Here is an 18,850-nt window from a genome sequence, read left to right as displayed (position 1 = left end):
ATCGCATATAACACAAGCTTGATTGACATGCAATAGATGCAGACAATTAATTAGCTGTTCCGGCGTATTGTTCCATGCTTTTTGTATAGCGGTTTTATAAGACATTAGGGACAGGTGTATTGTAATGCAGAGGGAACAGGAAACACTATACGTTGCTACTTTATTGCTAGGTTTACAGTTGTTGTTCAGTATACAGTAGGGTGGGGACTACGGGACACCTTTAGGACAAAATATCCCAATATCCTGATCGTGTTTTAAAAATTAACAACGGTCTATTGGAGTCGCGAGGATACGGTTTTATAGTTATTTGAATGTTCTTTGTTTACTACCGAATGGGATCGGAAAATAGGTTAAAAGGTTGTCCCATTTTCCCCACCCTGCTTTAGTATCTAATGCATCGTTAGTCAGTTTAGACTTTTAGTTAGAAATATATTCGCTTAAGTTAGAGTTAGAAATATATATAGTAGGGTGGGGAAAGATGGGACACATTTAGCGCAGAATATCTAAATATTCTGATCGTGTTTTATACAATTAACAGCGGTCTATGGGGGCGTAAGGATACGGAATGATATTTATTTGAATTTTCTTTGTTTACTACCAAATATGACCAGTAAATAGAATGATAAGGTGTCCCATCTTCCCCTCACCCTACTATATAGCCAGTTTAGACTTTAAGTTAGGAGTATAAGTTCGTTGGTCACATCCGCATTACAAGGTATATTTATATGGGTCTCTGTCTGTTACTATTTCCCTTTTCTTTGTTGTTTTATTTGATTTAATTCTCGCCATTCTGATCGAAGAGATAAATTAAATAGTAAAGTTTGCTACGTTATGGGGTAAGATGGGACACCTTTAGTACATAAGATCACAATCTAAACAACTAGCAGCGGTAGGCCTATATGGGAGTCGTGAGCATATGGTTTTATAATTCTTTGATTGTTCTTTGTTTACTACCAAATTGGACAAGAAAATAAATTGAAAAGGTGTCCCATCTTTCCCGACACTACTATATAGAGACGGGCAAAATAAAGTATAAGAAACAGGCCAATCCGGCGTCCAGTGGTGCAAAGTAATAAGTGTTCCAGGTGCTTAGAAGTGCAAGTAACTTTGAATGTTCAAAATGTCGTCACTGATGCGTTTAAAGAAGATATGGATTTTCGTTACACTTATTCTCGCGTTCTTTTTATCGTTACACATGTCCGACGTACTCGTTAAAAACGCTGAAAAAGATCTTGAAGAATTGATTGAAGACGAAACTTCACCGAAAGCACTAACAACAACAACAACAATAGTAAAAGGGGGGGAAACGTCATTAAAAGTGACAACAAAAACAACAACAACAAAAAATCCAAAAACACCCAAAACAAAAAAGGCCGAAGTCGTTGATCCGAATACATGCCCTCTGATCTCCCCTCTTCTTAAAGGAGACGTAAAAATTGACCTATTTCCCTCAAATAAAAAAGGTATTTATATATTTATTTGGTTAATCTTTACCGTAACTGCAGAGTCGTAAAAACACCGAGTAGTCCAACTGCCGTCTTTGTGTGTTCAAAATAGAGAAAAAGCGGTGACTTTCGCAATGAGTTTAAACGAACTTGTTGAGTTTTATTTGCGATTTCCTTTTGTGGGAAGGCGTAAAACAGCTTCTATTTGCCTTACCAAACATTGTTTTGAAAAAATATATAAATTTGCCCCCATTAAATGACTAAAATGTCACAAATCAACCGCTTCTAATTCCATTTTTTGACTTTTTTTGATACAGAAAACAAATAACACATGTTTTTTACACTTTTCAACCTTTAAATTTGTTTTTAGGCCCAAGTTTTTCTGTAATTTACTGAAAAACATGGATTTTCCCTATACCTACTGTGTTATTTTGGACCCAAATTGCCGTTCAATTTGTCTTTTACGTAACAATGGGTTGGACTACTCGGTATTTCCATGGCTCTGCGTAACTGTACTTCATCAGCTTGCACGCTTTTATGGGCGAACTTTATATTTTTATATTTATACGCGAAACGATTTTAAAATCTTAAAAAATCAACTAAATATGATATTTTAGAGTCCGACGCACATATAACGCAACTTTAAAAGCTATTTAATATATTTTGAATCGCGGTATTTGTGTAACTCCCCGTTTATGTAAAATTAAATTATAACCTAAGAAATTTCGGTTTTCAAAAATGGCGCCAATAACTTTCTGAAAAATATTTCGGAGTTTGTTCATCTCAGCGCGTAATTTAGTTTAAAATATTAATTAAACAACTCTTTTATTTTTTTGTGTAAATGGTCTTGTAACAAATATTTAATGACTCATGTTTTACAAACCACAAACTTTTGATAATTTACTGTTAGTTTTAAAGATTTAACAGCAAAACAACAGTCGTTAAAATACTCTAAAGATAATAAAAACTACTTTAATAAACGTGTCAAATAAAAGCGTGACTAAACCCATAAACACCATTTTCTGCAATACACATGCTGATGTTCTTCATATACACACAGATAAATGGCCACCAAGTGAAGATGAGCTAATACAGTTGATGCCCCAACTTTCAAACAATGTTAGAAACATCTACAAAGGGCCTTCTAAATGCAATTGCAGATCAAAAACCGCTGTCATAGTTCCCTACCGTGCAAGAACAGAGCACCTAAAGTAAATTAGCTTTTATTTTTCTGTAAGACTTTTAATAATCAAGTAAATACTAATGTACTCAATATTTAGGAACGTATTAAGAATGTACCTCTCCTCAAACATAGGCTTATGGCTTGATGCTGCTAGCAAGATGTTCATCAATAAGTTGTCCACATTACTAGCCATGTAGAACTAATCATCCACAAAGTTAGATGCATAATTGTAAATGGGCACGAGGTGACTTTGACAACCTCGCTATATCTGTTAAAGTTTTGTTGTGACATGAAAATATGCAAAATACATTCATTCCTACGCGGCCCAAAGCCCAGACCGGCCTTACTGCGTTTCACTCTGTATTGATTACAAGCTTTAACGTTACTTGATACTGTCTTCAGGTTCTTCTTGTTTTACACTCATCAAATGCTACAGAGGCAACAACTTTGTTATGTCATATTCGTAGTAACGCAAGATGACCGAGAGACTTTCAATAAAGGTAGTCAACTTCTAGCAATATAACAGATATTTTATAGTCAAGTTTTCAAAATTTATCTTAAATAAATTTTAAGATAAATAGCTATGATGGTAGTCTCATGGCGGGCAATTTAGAAACTAACACATAATGGCTGTGAGCCTGTGTCGTAATGGCTGCCGTTGCCACATACGCAGTCTTTGTGCCTCAATGTCACCACAGTAAAGTAATGTTCTGCCAGGTAAACTTATGAATGCTGGATTCATTGAAGCAAAGAAATACGGGGAGTTTGATTGTTTTATATTTCATGATGTGGATCTCATTGCGATGAATGACAAGATATCATACACTTGCAAAGGTTTATGTTTAGGAGTAATTTTATATATTTGTATTATTGTATGTTTTACCCACTTGTTTAACTAGTAATTTCTTATTTGCTGGTTAGTAAGTTGTTTAATAATAAACAACGTAATGTGTCCTATCATTGAGAATATATATGCTGCTATGTATTTATTTATCAGATTTTATTTGTATTTGAATATCTTTGTTATTGTTATGAAAAAAAGGGCTTGTTATGTCATACAATATAAAAAAGAAAAAGTATTAGGAAGTAAAAATATAAAAATGAGCTTATTTTTAAAGTTTTCATGTTAAATATTTAGCAACGAATACTATGTTTTTTATTAATTTATCTATTATTTCAGATGAACAAGTCGTTCATTATTCATTTGCTATGAAGCAATTTGACTTCAAACCGATGTATCTAGGTTACGTTGGGGGCGCCCTTGGATTCACTAAACAACAGTTTGAAACTGTAAATGGATTTTCAAACCAATACGTTGTAAGTGAAAATTGTGCCGGTTGTGTGAAAATATTTGGTCAGTTTGTAATAGATCAGTTTATATTTGTCCATTGACGTGGCACAGAATGCTCCCCCTAGAATTGGAAGCACGTTGATTTGAATTATGGCCTACTACCATAGTGGGCGTATGTGTTTTTGGGTAAGACACTTAGCGGCAATTGCTTGAACCTGGTGGTCACTAATGGGTTGTCTAAATTGTTAAATGTCAACCATACAGAAAAACAATCACCCACAAATTTACACGCATGGTAACTTGTAAGTGGGCATGAGGTGTATGAAACAGAACATCCTTGTAATAATGACTGTCGTTGCCCCGCAGTGCGAGGATTTAAAAGTATCATTCATGCATACTCATTTATGCATTGATACACCTTACTTAAATAAACCACTCCTAACGAAAACCATGTCACAAGTTACGTTTTTGCGATATATTTGTGCTGGTTGCTATTGCGCAGCATTGTAAGGAATACATATACACCCATAGTAGTAACCATCGCACTCCCCAGGGCCACGGGGGAGAGGACGACGACATGCAGAGAAGAATTCGGGTCCGACAGATCAAGGTTTGGGAACCAAAAGAATCTTTTGTAAAGTAAGTGAACATAAACGTATATATGGTGAAATGCATTTGATTCGCTTTTTTTGGTGTTGAACTGTAGCGATATTGGGTTCAAAAGTCACGCTTTTAACTGGCGATTTTTCTCACTATGTGTATCTAGATACACAAATTTACCACATGGAAGAGACATTGGGAATCCAAAGAATAAGATGATGACCAAACTAATGGAAAAAGCAACCACAAGAATTGATACTGATGGATTAAAGTCATTTTCTGTGAAGAAAGTAACGATAGCAAAGCACAAAACTTATGTTGAGATTCTTGTAACATTATAAAGGTGATCGGTGATGTCATAGTTGTCATTATGTGCTATACAATTGGAGATTTTGTATGAAATATAACGATATATAGTATAAATAAGCTGTTGTTTCGTGTGGAATGTAGATGGTAGCTGTAAGGGATTAGGTTGTTTTAGTTAATTTTGTTTTTTGCACATCCACACACTGCAATAGCTTCAGTAACTCGACTGTGTGCATGGGAGTGGCAACCATGAATAAGTCACTCAAGTTCCCACCCACGAGGATATAAATGACCAAACCAACCAAAAGTCATGTCCGCTTATCCACACACTGCAATAGCTTCAGTAGCTCCACTGTGGGCATGGGAGTGGCAACCATGAATAAGTCACTCAAGTTCCCACCCACAAGGATATAAATGACCGAACCAACCAAAAGTCATGTCCGCTTATCCACACACTGCAATAGCTTCAGTAGCTCCACTGTGGGCATGGGAGTGGCAACCATGGATAAATCATAAATTAAAGCACAAAGGTATATAAAGTAATTTATTGAACAAAATGCAACGGGCAGTGAACAATAAACATGGCCAGCATGTTTGTGCAAATAGAAAATTTATCAAAAGAAATTAAAATAATTTGAAACACAGGATTGTAAAAAGGAACATAATTAGGATGAAAATAGAACTTGAAATAAAGAACTTAAAAATATTGAACATCTTGAAGCTAAGGCATGCGTTAGTTGCCTTTCTCACATAAAAACATTAAAAAAAAAACTGATTAAATGCGTAAGTAAGTAAATGCAAAAGTATTAATATTATTATTTACAATATTTTTGGATTTACAATATAATTATCATCCATTTGCAAGGCACAGATTGGTAAAAATTGGAAATATAAATTATTTTTTTCAGTAATTTTGAATTTTTTTTATTGAATTTTTAAAAAAATGGATAAAATAGAGTTCGCAAGTCGTAATAGGATTGTCCATCAATTAAACTTAAAGGCACAAACATGTAAAACAAGATAGAAGTTACGTAAATTAATTAAATCGGTTTCCCTGACAATTTTGGGTTTGATGTGTGTTGAACCCAAGTAAGATTCATAACTAAATTGCCAATTATTCCAATGACTTCCTTACGAACCTTCTATGTCGCATAAACTTATGTTGTAGCAATTCGTCTGCGGTTGGCCGTGACGATGGATCGCTGTAATATTGTGATGTTATAATTAACCATTATTGCATCACTACAGTAAGACAATAGATTTAGATTTTTCCCGTATTACTTTTTTCTTTCCAAATGAATAATCACCCACAAAGTAACATACATGGTAACTCATAAGCTGGCAGTGGCACGAGGTGTTAAATCCGTGTGATAACGACTGTCGTTTTCCGGCTAAGCGAGAATAAAGTTACATTCATTCATTCATTTTTCTACTACCAAGCATAATGTTATGCTTAACATTGGTCTTTTGGTAAAAACGTTAACTCTATTGTACCAATGTTCTGACTGCCATTCGTTAAAATATGTTCCGAGTTTCTTTAATTCAGTGTGTTATTTAATATTTATAACAAGATTTCCCTGCTTGTGCATGAGCAGAGGTCTGTACATAAACCCCCTTAAAACCCTTTTTTTAAACTTGGTATTAAGTTACACTGGTCAAGTGGTTTAACCACTTATGTGACTTCTATATTTTACCATTTACTTTTAAATTTTCAATTAATATTCCAACTTACATTCTTAAGCATTGAATAACAAAGGACCTCGCATGTTTAGTGAAGTTGTTCGATAATACAGGCATCGGTCTACCTTCCCCGATGTGGTACATAGCCCCGTATATTCCCAACTCATGCAGCGGGGGCTTCGCTGTGGCCATCTCTATCACCGTGCATCCCAAGCTCCTGTAGGAGGGTTGGGGTTAGTTGGTGTATTCATACACCTCATGCTCACAGTCGAGTTATAACATGGGTGTCTTCTTATACACCAGGCACACATGGTGTATTTATACACCTCATGTTCACTGTCGATTTATAACATGGGTGTCTTCTTATACACCAGACACACATGGTGTATTCATACACCTCATGCTTACTGTCGAGTTATAACATGGGTGTCTTCTTATACACCAGACACACATGGTGTATTCATACACCTCATGCTCACAGTCGAGTTATTACATGGGTGTCTTCTTATACACCAGACACACATGGTGTATTCATACACCTCATGCTCACTGTTGAGTTTACTGGTGTAGAGTACGTATGACACACTTATCATTCAAGCACACATTTAATGTTTGATGCAATCAGCAGATTTTTCTGGGGTAAAATTACATCTGAACTAAATTCCGTTTGTGTGTATGCCGTACTTCTACTTCCACACAATTAAATTTCCATGCCAGTAATTTAGCTTCTTTCTGTATACGCCCTCCACAACTCACCAAACATCGGACTTTGGTCCGTACTTAGCCTTTCCGTTAATGACCTCGGGTGCCATCCAATATGGGGTCCCAACCACCGACTTGAACTGTCGCTCTCTACCACTAGAGGCACTGTTACGCCCCGATGAACTGTTGTTGATCTCATGGATCTTTTTCGCGCAACCAAAGTCAATTAACTTAATAGTTCCACAGGGTAGAAGCATCACGTTGTTCCCGTTTATGTCTCTGAGAAAATATTGGTGTTAGTGAATGATAACGAATTTGCCTAATTTGTAACTTGGCAGAAATTTTTTTACCAGCGCTTAAAATAATTTTTCATGGTTCCCAACCCCAACATTTTACTCCAATATTAATATTGGCTTGAAACGTCATTTTTTTTCACCAGTATAGAAATACTTTTAAATTAAGGAACTGCCAATGTGAAAAATTGGAAGTTTTTGTAGAATGACATTCTTGCCAAACATGGCAGCAGTTTTTAACTCGCCTTAAGAAAGTTAACACTAAAGGAAGACCACAAACAGGTGTAAAAGCAGCATAACCACATACACACCTGTGCACCACATTATGCTTGTGAAGGTAACAAACTCCTTCCAGTATTTGCTTTGTATATCTCCGAAACACTCCCTCGTCCAGGTTCCCAAAGTCCTTCAACACCGAAGCTATTGTTCCACCAGTTAAATACTCCATGAAAATGTTCACGACGTTTCCCTCCAAGCAAGTACCGATGAAACTGAAATATTTGGATATTTTTAACTTAAAATCTATACTTTCTCTGCTGATGGTACTTGTAGTTGTATGTTGCTCGTTTATCTTCTTGTAACGGGAAAACAACAATCATTATAACACAGATGTTCTGTTTCATACACCTCGTGCCCGCTTACAAGTTACCACGATGTAACTTTGTGGCTGATTATTTTTAGTGACAGCTTGGTATTGGGGTAATGACCAACTCTGGCCCAAATCTTTGGTTCCCTTGTTATGGCATGGGATAGGACCTCACCCCAGTAGAATAGACCACTGGGTTGAAGCAATTGTCATTACATCGCTTGCTTATAGATGCACACCCACAGCAAACTTACAAACCTAACAATATTCGTATGTTTCATATCCTTCAGTATCTCAACCTCTCGCTGCAAATTCTCAAATTCTTTTTTCGCTTTTTCTCGATCGGAGGGAGACAGTTCAACTTGTTTGACGGCAATAAGTTGCCCTCCGTTTGTCATTCCCTCCCATACCTGCGTGGTGGATAACTATATGAACTAAAGTCATGATATATTGTTGGAGGATTCTCGTTCTGTCATAACGGAATACACCAAGTGCTATTTTGTTATAAAATACACAACAATTTACAAGTAGAACTAATGGTGTACTTAAGATAAACTACCATAGTGGGCTTTAAACAAAAGCACCCTGAGTTTTGAGTAATACACCAACATCCCAGGTCTCAGGTGTGCCTCACTGAAGACCTCACCCTTATAGAACAGAATCTCTATTATTGAGGTCTATAAACTGCCTCAGTGAGGTTTAGATGGTAGCACCCTGAGTTTTGAGTAATACACCAACATCCCCTGTCTCAGGTGTGCCTCACTGAAGACCTCACCCTTATAGAACAGAATCTCTATTATTGAGGTCTATAAACTGCCTCAGTGAGGTTTAGATGGTAGCACTCTGGGTGTTGGGGTAATATACCAGGTCTAGATGGTAGCACCCTGGGTGTTGGGGTAATATACCAACATCCCAGGTCTCAGGTGTGCCTCACTGAAGTCCTCACCCTTATAGAACAGAATCTCTATTATTGAGGTCTATAAACTGCCTCAGTGAGGTTTAGATTGTAGCACCCTGGGTGTTGGGGTAATATACCAACATCCCAGGTCTCAGGTGTGCCTCACTGAAGACCTCACCCTTATAGAACAGAATCTCTATTATTGAGGTCTATAAACTGCCTCAGTGAGGTTTAGATTGTAGCACCCTGGGTGTTGGGGTAATAGACCTACATCCCAGGTCTCAGGTGTGCCTCACTGAAGACCTCACCCTTATAGAACAGAATCTCTATTATGGAGTGTCTATAAACTGCCTCAGTTATTGAGTGTCTATAAACTGCCTCAGTTATTGAGTGTCTATAAACTACCTCAGTGAGGTCTAGATAATAGCACCCTAGGTGTTGGAATAATAGACCTACATTCCAGGTCCAGTTCAACATTTTAAATACCTTTCCAAATGCTCCTTGCCCGATAGGTTTCCCTCTCTTCCACCCCATGCACTTCTCAGTGTTAAGATCGGCAACAGACAGCGAGGAGGTGTTGGTTAAGTAACTTTGTTCACTGTGGTCGGTTCGCTGGGAGTCTCGAGATTCTAATAAACTCTGAATGAACCAAATATTTCACATTAATATATAATATTCTCTATGGGTGAGCTCCTTGTCAAAGACATGAGGTCTTGGCTGGGGTTGGCCCATCACCCTCACACCTGGACTACTACTTACATATATGAGTATGTATGAAGTCCCCGTTGCGAACACATGTATATAAGTACTCTGGACCACTCTTAAAAGTTACCACATATTTTATTACAACCAATGAGGCAAAACTTGTTTCTCAGGGTTATGGAATGAACCACCACTTCCCCCCCTGCCTTTATGAAAAGTTGGCACCTATGACTTCATCCATATAGAAAACCCAAGTAATACCCGGTGTAAATACATTAAGTTCTCACCCTAATCTCATGTTGTTGTCGAATTGTAAGAAAGTCCACCTCACTGTTGTGTCTCTCCAACGCAGATACCGTTAATACATTGAATTTGTGGCTAACATGGAGATTTTCTATGAATAATTATGTTTTAAGCGTTAATCCTGTATTTTTTCACAACTCTGATACTGTAGATGCTATTGATTAAACCAGTTGTTGAACTGTAGTTCATAGTATCGTTTTCCATCATAAAATGTGTTCATTATTTCAGTATGTTCCACAGACTGTTATTTAAAGGGAACAGTTCAATTTGTAACGTTATCCCAACCTACCCCACACCACCCAGACATTGTTTCCTTCACCCCCCACCTACCTGCGTGATCACTGACCCCCGCACTCGCATCCGACTCGGTCCCCAGCTCCTCCTCCTTCAGTGTCTTCCTCATGTAATCCATCATCGCATCCTCCGATTCATCCTGAGAGACGCCCGGCGATTCCGATCTTCTCAATAAATGAAGATGGTCCTTCCTCATCCCTTGATCTTCATCACATATTGTGTCGTCATCACTTAGATCCCCATTATCATCTGATGCTCCTGGACTCTCCTGGGAGCAATCTAAGGCCTCTTCTTCATCCTCATCTTTATTCCCACCCCCATCCTCCGGACACATCTCAATATTTCCAACTTCTAAATTTTTCTCCTCGAACAAAACATTATATTTCGCAACATTCCCCGAACACTCATTTCCTCCAACATCTTCTGCATTATTATCAAATAAAACATCGTATTTTGGAACAATCTTCATTCCCTCTTGCCTTTCTCCAGGACCCCCCAGATCCACAAGACTCCCTTCACCCTGGAGGACCAGCCCACCACCGCCCTCACAATCTTCTTCATCACTTTCCTCGTCTTCTGATGCTCTATGGAGGATGTGAGCATCCAGCTCCGACCTTGGAGCAAGCATTTTCCTCTTAAAGTCCTCCAACTCATCAAAAGACTCTTCACTGCTCCCACCATCGCTTCCAACATCACTTCCCACCTCTGTCTCATCATCCCCATCGTAACAATTGCTCAACTCAACGAAGAACTCATCTTGATCTTCCTGGATCTCCTGGCTCGCATCCAGACTCCGAAAGATCTGATCTTCCGATTCATCTTTTCCTGCATTCTCATCTGGATGAAATTGAAACCCAGTGTTGCCATTCACATTTTTGTTCCCAGTGGTTCCATTTAAAAACTGATCATTTCCAGTGGTTCCATTTAAAAACTCTTTATATTCAGCGTCATTATTTAAAAGCTCATTATTTTCAGTGTTTCCATGCACAAAAACACTATTTTCAGTGTTTCCAAATGTAAACACATTCTCACTTTTCCCCAATACTTCAGCATTGCAGTTACACCAAGCGTCGCCGGTCTTGGACAACACTGGTGTTCCAGCTGAAGACATAGGGGTTGTGACTGGGTTAGCGAGAATTATATTTGACATCACACTATCTGCCCTTTGTGATGTCATAGCTGCCTCATTATCATCAATTATTACATCAACATAATCATTGTTACATGTAGCAATGTTATTATTATTGTTGTCGTTGTTTAACTTCTGAATATTTTCTTGCATCATCAGAAGTTTATCTTTATCCATTGAAGACAAAGAAGTTTCTGGGATCGGACTTAATTTACGCTCGTGGATTGCCCCATTGTTGTGCAACAATGGTGATTCATCACGTGCATCTATTCCATTGTCTCCATTCACAATAATATGATCTCCAGTTTCATTCTTGTCAACCACAACATGCCATGTCTGCCCAGATATCAAAGCTTGTTTGGTTGAATCAAAATTTTCAAAATCATATGAAGTTTTTAAATTTTCATTTTTTTGATTTTTGTTTCTTTTCTCAACAGAAAGTCCAGCAGATTTTGCACGAGTAACTTTTCGTTTATTGGTTTCATTCGCTTTTGTTTTTGATTTTAATTTATTTGGTTTATGTTTTTCAAATGCAGTTTTGGCCCTGCGAGGATGAACGACAGTCTTCGTTTCCGAAACTCTTTGTAAAAGTTGTTTGTGATCGTCAAGAACAGGATATGCTTCAACTATTATTGGTGTTGTGGCAACAATGTTATTTGCGGCGATGTAGTCACTATGAGAAGGCCCCATGTTGCTGAATCGTGACAAGCAGCGTTGTGTCTTAACATCAATCTCCGCTGCTGTTTCAATAAACTCTCCCTCAAACAAAAGCTCGTCAGCATTGTTTGAAACATCTTTTGTTGGCGACAAGATTGAGGAATTATTTTCCATTGTGTCCGATACTTCCCCCGCTATAATTTGATCCTCACTGTTTTGTTTCACAATTTTAGAATCCTTCGTATCATCTTGTTTATATTCACGCATTGTCTCATCTGTTGCAATCACAACCCCTTCGGATAAAACTCCTTTTCTTTTCTTTTTCGTGTTTAAATTCTGATTTTTATTTCCTTTTAATTTCTTTGTACCAAATTTTGCCGTAGCGCTGCTTTTTCGTTCTTTACTTTTATCTGCTGGTTTCAACTTTGCTTTACTTGACTTCACTACCTTTTTCTCTCCCTTCAAATCCACCTTTGATTTTCCATCATTAGATTTATACAACCTGTTGGTTGCTTCAGCTGCTTTCGCCGACAAAACCTTAGTTTTGGTTCTCCCCACCCCAACTAGCTTTGCCTCGCTTTTCGAATCCACGTCATCAGTCAGTGTTACTGTTATTTTTACCGCGTCATCCTGCTCAGGTACAAACAAATTAATCGACGATGGTTTATCAACTTTCTCCGGCACTGAGGACAATATTTGTATCTCTGGTTTCTGTGGATCTATTTCTTGCCCCTTTGTTTTCAAACCGTCTTTATTATTCTGTTTATTAACAGAAACCACTTCAGATTCAACTGTTTTATGTTTCCGTTTTAAATCTTTATTTTCTTCTTGTTCATTCTCCTTGGGCAAGTAGAAATCCACATTATTACGAGCTACAGAAACCATTTCTTTCCTTCCAATATCCGGTGTTAAACTCTCCATTTTATTTAACAAACTTTCCTTTCCAACAAAGGGATAAATATCTTTTGGTTTTTCATCCAGTTTCATCCCAACCCCCATAACCCGATCATTCACTCCAACTCTGGGTGTTGCACTTTGCGATAATTTCTTCCGCTGAAATCTCTCCACCCTAAGTGCGGGAACAAGAACAGCAGACGCCGACGACCTGCTCTTGTTCTTAACTTTCAATCGATTTTCGGGCAAGTTAGGCTCAGCATTGAAACGATACATACCATCAGCTTCATCTGAAACTTTAGTTGCAAGACTTTCAAAATCGATCACTTTCCTTGTTGGGTCTACATGGTCAGTATTATCCACAAGGGGAGGGGAAATCCCTGATGTGAGAACACTCCCAACTACTGCTCCATCAACTGGATGCGAGGTTTTATCTTTTTTCTTCTTCTTATAAGACCCATGAGAAGAACTGCTGCTTCCGCTTTGAGGAGGAGAGGAAGGGTGATCACTTCCCCCATCTTTGATGATCTGGGATGATGTGGATCTTTCTGTACCCTCCCTCACTGGCTCCAAGGGTGTCCTTGACCCCAGGCCTGGTATAGGGGTTTGGGGGAGGGAGCCGTTATAATGGCGGGTACGGCTCTTATATGGGGAGGATGGTGGGTCCTTCTTATCACCCAGTGGGTCAAGTTTAATAGAGGACAAAGATTTACGAGGTGTGAGCATGCAGTGGCGGTTGGGGTATGTCGGGGTCGGGTCTGTTAGATAAAGTGGTTTAATTCATAACCTAATAAAAATTATGAACAGTGACGGTCGTTATAACATGGGTGTTCTGTTTCATAAACCGCATGCCCGCTTACAAGTTACCCCGTATGCTACTTATTTATTCTCGTGTGCTGGGGCAACGATAGTCGCTATAACACAGTTATTATATTTCATACACCTCTTACAAAGGGTAATTTGTAAGTTACCAAAGTAACTTTGTGGGTGATTGTTTTTCTGTATGACTGAAAAGTTTAGATAAAGTGACGTAAGTCAATTAACACCAACACAAGCAACTAACTTACTTCTTCTTGGTGTTTCAACATCCAGCAAAGGATCCTTGTCAAAATAAGGGGTGGAAGATCGGGATATGGATTGTAAAGTTAAACTGAAACAACATATTGGTTGGTTATGTTTCTTCAAGTTATATCTATTTCATTATTTTAACACTTATGGTACCAGAATGGCTCAGATTTAAAACAAGAATAAATTTTGTGCAATATTCTGTAATAGCTCCAAATGTTAGACCTTTATTAATATAATTTTATAATGCTAAATGTATTAAAAGATTAGAAATATAATAAAATATATTATTTCTTACCCAATGTTTGGGTTTTCTTCCATCTTGGGGAGAAGGATCCGATTGGGGGTTTGCGTTCGTCCTTCAACCGGGTCGTCCATGGAGAGGAGGCGATCTAAAGCTGTAAGGAATATATTTAAGATTGAAAATAAAAGATACAATTGTTGTATCAGGATTAGAGTCAAGGTCACATACTGACACGCACGCTAACCTACATTGAGTAGTTTGTGAAAATCTAAAAAAAATCACAGTTTTACAAACGTAAAGATCTAAAGCTGAAAATAAGACCTCATGGTTGCTGTTATTGGGTGGCATTCTTGTTTACTAACTAAACTAGTCACTTCTCTAAGTTCGACGTTTTTTTGAGTGACTAAAATTTAGTTGGCAGATTTTAACAAACTAACTTTTGTAATAAGTAATTCACAGATATTTAGTCGGCCAACTAAATGTAAAAATACACCAACTAAATTATAGTCGGCCAACCAAAGAACAACCAATAGTGACTTCCCCACTAACTTACTTTGGCAGATACAAGAATATACATCACTAACTCCCCCACCAACTTACATGGTTCATACTGAGATTGTAGATCCTTAGGTAGGTTCGGCGAACTCATCGACCTTAGTTTCCCTTTCTTTATCCGTGGTGGAATCTTCCTTCCACTGCGGGGGGTGGATAAGTTGGTGGACGACTGGAAATAAAAGTTACCTGTCAATCAATGGCAGCTTTCAATCTAATGTAGCTGTCAATCAATTGTACCTGTCAGTCAAATGCTATGGATAATTTTTCAGGTTTTTTATTATTTTTGCACATAGAAAGAAAACAGGTACTGCGTATAAACAGTACATCCGTGTTATAATGACTGTTGTATGAGAACAAAATGTCATCACACCCTTCAAGTTTAAACACACATATGTGTCTCACCTTAGAACTTAAATTAAGAGCAAACTTTGACAAAGTTGATCCTTCAGTAACGATAATGTCCGGGGTTGATAACGCCCTCGTGCGACCAGGTGTTTGTTCAACTTCATGACGAACTGGTTGCATTCTGTTAACATAAAGTGATATAGAATATAGAGCATTGTTTTGACATGCAACACAAGAACAAGAGTAATATTTAATCAACTTAAATAAAATTTAATTAAAAAAATATATATATTTATAAAAATGAACAGCAAAATCAATTGTTTCAGTTTAAAAGGTTTGATAACAGTTTTAAAGCTAGCCATACATTTGACCTGCTCACCTTGTTTGAAAGAATTTATTGTCTGATGTCGGTTGCACGATCGGAATCTGCACCAAGTTTTGGTCGATCTCTGTTTTGTATTCGCTTTCCAATCTTTTGGTTGGTTCGTTGTAACTAGAAGTTGATGTTTAATTACTCACTTCAACTACCATGTGTTTGTCCCACACACAGTGTTTGCTTGGTCAATACAAAGACTTGTGTATGGTTTGATTGCACAAGAAGTTATTAATGAATGCATAATAGATTTATAGGATTTTATTGCTGCATTTTACTAGGACTGGATTTTTATGACCAGAGATTGTGGGACTATAAGTTGATTCAAATAACAAAGCAATTAAATTTATTCCAATCTAAGTTTAAAGTGTCTTGTAACAACTATACACTTCAAACATTCATTCAGCACCTAGAATGGATTTCTGGTAGCTCAATAAATGTTTTTTTTAATCGTTCCAGTAAGCTCGGAATACTTAAGATTTTGTAACAAGGTTTGGGAAGTTTAACTATAAATTCAGACCTAGGTTTTACTAAAAGTTTAAATGTCATGCAATGAAAATCAAAAAACCGTGTGATATTTTTATATAATAAAGTATTAAAATGACACTTTAATTTTATTTTAAAAACGATTACAATTACACAATATAGCTTTGTACAGAAGCAATACCCACCCGTTTATTATCTAATCAGACATTAAAAACCCTTTATTACACAAAAAATACACCATACATACTACTTGTATTAAATATACAGCCCTGCCCTATTACATACCTTTTCATATTATCCTTATTCGTTTCCTCAATTCCGGGCTCCATATTGTTTTTATATTGAGGCAATATCTTCATCCTTGGCTAGTTTAACTCAGTTACAATATTTCCCTTTATTCCAGTTGATCAGTAAAGAATTAACCGAGCTAAAAATGTTTTGTTTTTGAATAACTACAGCCTTGCTTCTGTAAGAATCTTGATTATTAAGAAGCTTGGTCAATACAGAGGTATTGCGGTGCTAGTGAAGAGTCTTCCCCCCACCTTATTTCATTATTTGCTAACCACTTAGTGGTTGGGGGTTAGTGGTTAGCAAATAAGGTGGGGGGGGGGAAGATTCTTCACTAGCAAAGGAATTGCTTTTGTTTATTGTTTTAAAACTCTTGTTGTAAAGCAGTTTAATCTGGAAACTTTCCTTGGTATACAATCTACTGTGAGAGAATAGTAATTACAGTGTTTGTGACATGTATTATATTGTAGTGTTTTCATGGTGTGTAAGAGGTTGTGTTATAATACTGTAACTGTAAACTTGTGTAAACATAAATGCAACTTCATATTTAAAGACTGAATATACTGAGAATTCTTAACCCTTACAAACATTAATAGTAAAATAAGAAATTCAGTTAAAATTACTATACAGTTTTTGAAACTGAATCTAATATTTCATCGCATTAAACATGGCGTATACTTCACTCAATAATATAATATTATTATACTTTTTCTGCACTAAATCACCGTGTTTAGACAACAAAAACTAGAGTACAAACTATCGTAGTACTTTGTGTAATGGTTAAAAATAGTATAAACACACAATGTATTTTGTACACATTCTCAACGGTAAAAAAATTAAGTTAAAAAGAAGATCAAAAAATAAAAAACAACAAAATAGCGTCTCTTGTTTGCTCTGGCAACCTGAATGGGGAACCACCTAATTACACGCTCTGGTTGTTTCATAGAAACAGTATTAACACATTTTGTTACATTATTTGGTGCTTTAAAATTTGCAATAACATAAAAACGTTCTGACTTTTCTTTTTCTCCACATTACACAAGGCAGAATCAACCAGTTATACAATGTTAGTATGTGAAATAGATCGTGCGACGTAAAAAAATAGGTAAAGCTACGTCAAAAACGTATCGCGGCTTAGTATGTTACCTGTATTACCATATGAATGCAATTACAAGGTACTGTGTATATTAATACGCGATGTAACAACAACTTGAGCAATAAATCTACGATGTATGCAACATAATGGTAAAAATGACGTAATCACAGTGACGTAAAACTTTTATAAACTCTTGTATAAAAAATCACGCTAGTTGGACAACGTCTTCATACTTTGGCGGCGGGGGCGAAGAAGCGTTGGTAATGCTGTGGGCTTGGTATGTAGAATACGCCGGTGGGTCGACACTATGTACATGGAATTGGCTGTAACTAGGGGGTGGGGTGGGTGCGATGAAGTTTCTGCCTCTGCTTCTGCGTTGATTGACAGTCAAGGACACCGTAGCTAAGATCTCAGTTGGATGAGTATGAACTTGAGTTTCCTGTTTGGGAAAGCAAACCTGATACGAAAAATAACTTCCAAAGCTGACCATCATAACCATAAAACCGATGCCAACGTAGAAGCTTGTGTTCGGAGATCCTCTGGTTACACCTGACGCTAATAAGGAGACCGTGATTGCCATTAGGAACAAGAAAAATACAAACGAGCTGAAATGATTCTGTACAATGTTCTTATGATTACAGTTGTGTATCCTACCACGGCGGCGTCCTCTTCGATGTCGAGGCATTTCAACTAAACCATGTTAACACAGGGGTCTATAAACAATTCTATAAATGCCGCTCCTAAAACAGGATAAAAAAGAAAGTTCGTGAAACATGAATTTTCTGGTCAGTTTTAGTACTAACGTACCAACAAAAATATTATAGATGACACAATATTTATGTGTCAGCTGGAAAATGTAGTTTAAGTTTACCGAAACGACGTTCTGGCAAGTGCGTGAGACACTTCAAACTCAGATTAGAAATTAATTACTGAGTGAAAGTTTGTTAGATTTACCTTGACTTTTACTAATTCCTATACATTTGATGCTCATATCAGTCCGGGTGCCTTTGTACTACTTAGTCAAACTTACATCAAAACATTCCTTCGCATGGCAACAACACAACAGCTAAGCTACCAAGTAAAACAGTCGTAAAGTTCCTCGTAAAAGTTTACAGTTTTTCATTGAAAAGTGTCATAAACCCAATCTTACGTTAATATAAAGCGATGGCGCGACTCATATTTACTTTAATTCTTCTTTATTTTTCTTTGCCCCATTTTCTTATCGACTTTACTGCACTATAAACAGAACATGACCAGGCACAATACACCTTACCTATTCATGGTTACTCGACCGTGTAACGATCTCAGGTAGTGGGAAACATCACGCGTTTTATTCGTATGTGGTTTACCTTTCGTCATTCACTTTTAGTCCTATGATTTTCAACCGATATTTTCGTAATTGTTTTAATATTTTTCCCGTTATTGCTCGGCGTAT

General features: G+C 37.1%; 2 protein-coding genes across 3 annotated transcripts; one reads left to right on the top strand and one right to left on the bottom strand.

The window, feature by feature from the left end:
• The first annotated feature begins 205 nt into the window (after window positions 1–205).
• Window positions 206–4,945, top strand: LOC149729095 (beta-1,4-galactosyltransferase 4-like). The gene is made up of 7 exons (XM_089889133.1): window positions 206–1,463; window positions 2,506–2,656; window positions 3,031–3,128; window positions 3,346–3,462; window positions 3,809–3,945; window positions 4,473–4,558; window positions 4,686–4,945. Exons 1-7 carry the CDS (start codon window positions 1,112–1,114, stop codon window positions 4,858–4,860), a joined length of 1,116 nt encoding a protein of 371 aa, XP_089745259.1. The 5' UTR covers window positions 206–1,111; the 3' UTR covers window positions 4,861–4,945.
• A 418-nt stretch (window positions 4,946–5,363) lies between these two features.
• Window positions 5,364–18,813, bottom strand: LOC149729094 (uncharacterized). Of its 2 annotated transcripts, XM_089889110.1 has the most exons (15): window positions 18,370–18,813; window positions 16,317–18,155; window positions 15,552–15,665; window positions 15,230–15,353; window positions 14,873–14,996; window positions 14,327–14,426; window positions 14,031–14,113; window positions 10,320–13,721; window positions 9,974–10,080; window positions 9,471–9,623; window positions 8,345–8,496; window positions 7,812–7,991; window positions 7,262–7,486; window positions 6,558–6,722; window positions 5,364–6,027 (listed from the first exon to the last, which is right to left on the bottom strand). In XM_089889110.1, exons 2-15 carry the CDS (start codon window positions 16,388–16,390, stop codon window positions 5,940–5,942), a joined length of 5,091 nt encoding a protein of 1,696 aa, XP_089745236.1. In that variant the 5' UTR covers window positions 16,391–18,155; window positions 18,370–18,813; the 3' UTR covers window positions 5,364–5,939. The 2 variants fall into 2 exon arrangements, with proteins under 2 accessions (XP_089745236.1, XP_089745235.1); XM_089889109.1 differs by having other exon boundaries at window positions 16,317–18,813.
• Window positions 18,814–18,850: the final 37 nt, after the last annotated feature.

The sequence above is a fragment of the Ciona robusta genome, chromosome 11 (genome assembly GCF_009617815.1).
Source record: "Ciona robusta chromosome 11, ASM961781v2".
NCBI lineage: Eukaryota > Metazoa > Chordata > Ascidiacea > Phlebobranchia > Cionidae > Ciona > Ciona robusta.
This window is presented reverse-complemented; position numbering and strand designations above follow the sequence as displayed.